This window comes from Buceros rhinoceros, unplaced genomic scaffold (genome assembly GCF_000710305.1).
Source record: "Buceros rhinoceros silvestris isolate BGI_N320 unplaced genomic scaffold, ASM71030v1 scaffold31909, whole genome shotgun sequence".
In the NCBI taxonomy this organism is placed as follows: Eukaryota; Metazoa; Chordata; class Aves; order Bucerotiformes; family Bucerotidae; genus Buceros; species Buceros rhinoceros.
Window position 1 is genome coordinate 26,234 of NW_010432643.1, and position 403 is coordinate 26,636.

A 403-nucleotide genomic window follows, 5' to 3' on the forward strand; every position below is an offset into this window, starting at 1 on the left:
CCCTCCGCTGCAGACTGGCCCTTGATCCAAAGAAGGCCCACTCACATTCAAGGCTGCCCACGAAGAGGTAGAGCCAAGAGAGGAGGACGGCCAGGGTCACGGTGGCGAGCAGCAGCTTCAGCTTCACACGCCAGGAGCGCAACATGGTGTGCCAGTAGGACACAGGCAGTGAGGATCAGGTGGGCAGCCCGAGCCCAGCTGGCCCTTGCATCCTAAAGCCTGCAAAGGGGAGGGGAACATAAAGAGCAGTGCCACCAGCAGCCCTGCAGCCCACACCCAGATGCCTTTACATACCCCAGCAGGATGTTCCCAATCTCCTGCTCCCTCCAGGACATTGACTGGGTGGGTGCAATAGCAAGACAGATGCCCTTCACCTCTCCAGTGACGGCCTGTCCCAGTCAGC

At 60.3% G+C, this 403-nt stretch overlaps 1 protein-coding gene across 1 annotated transcript in view; it reads right to left on the reverse strand.

Moving 5' to 3' along the window:
- The window catches only part of LOC104500237 (glycosyltransferase-like protein LARGE2), a 5,444-nt gene extending 5,299 nt beyond the window's left edge, over positions 1-145 (reverse strand). The window contains exon 1 of the mRNA XM_010143847.1: positions 46-145. Coding sequence (XP_010142149.1) covers positions 46-145 — 100 coding nt within the window. The remainder of the gene's footprint in view (positions 1-45) is intronic.
- Positions 146-403: the final 258 nt, after the last annotated feature.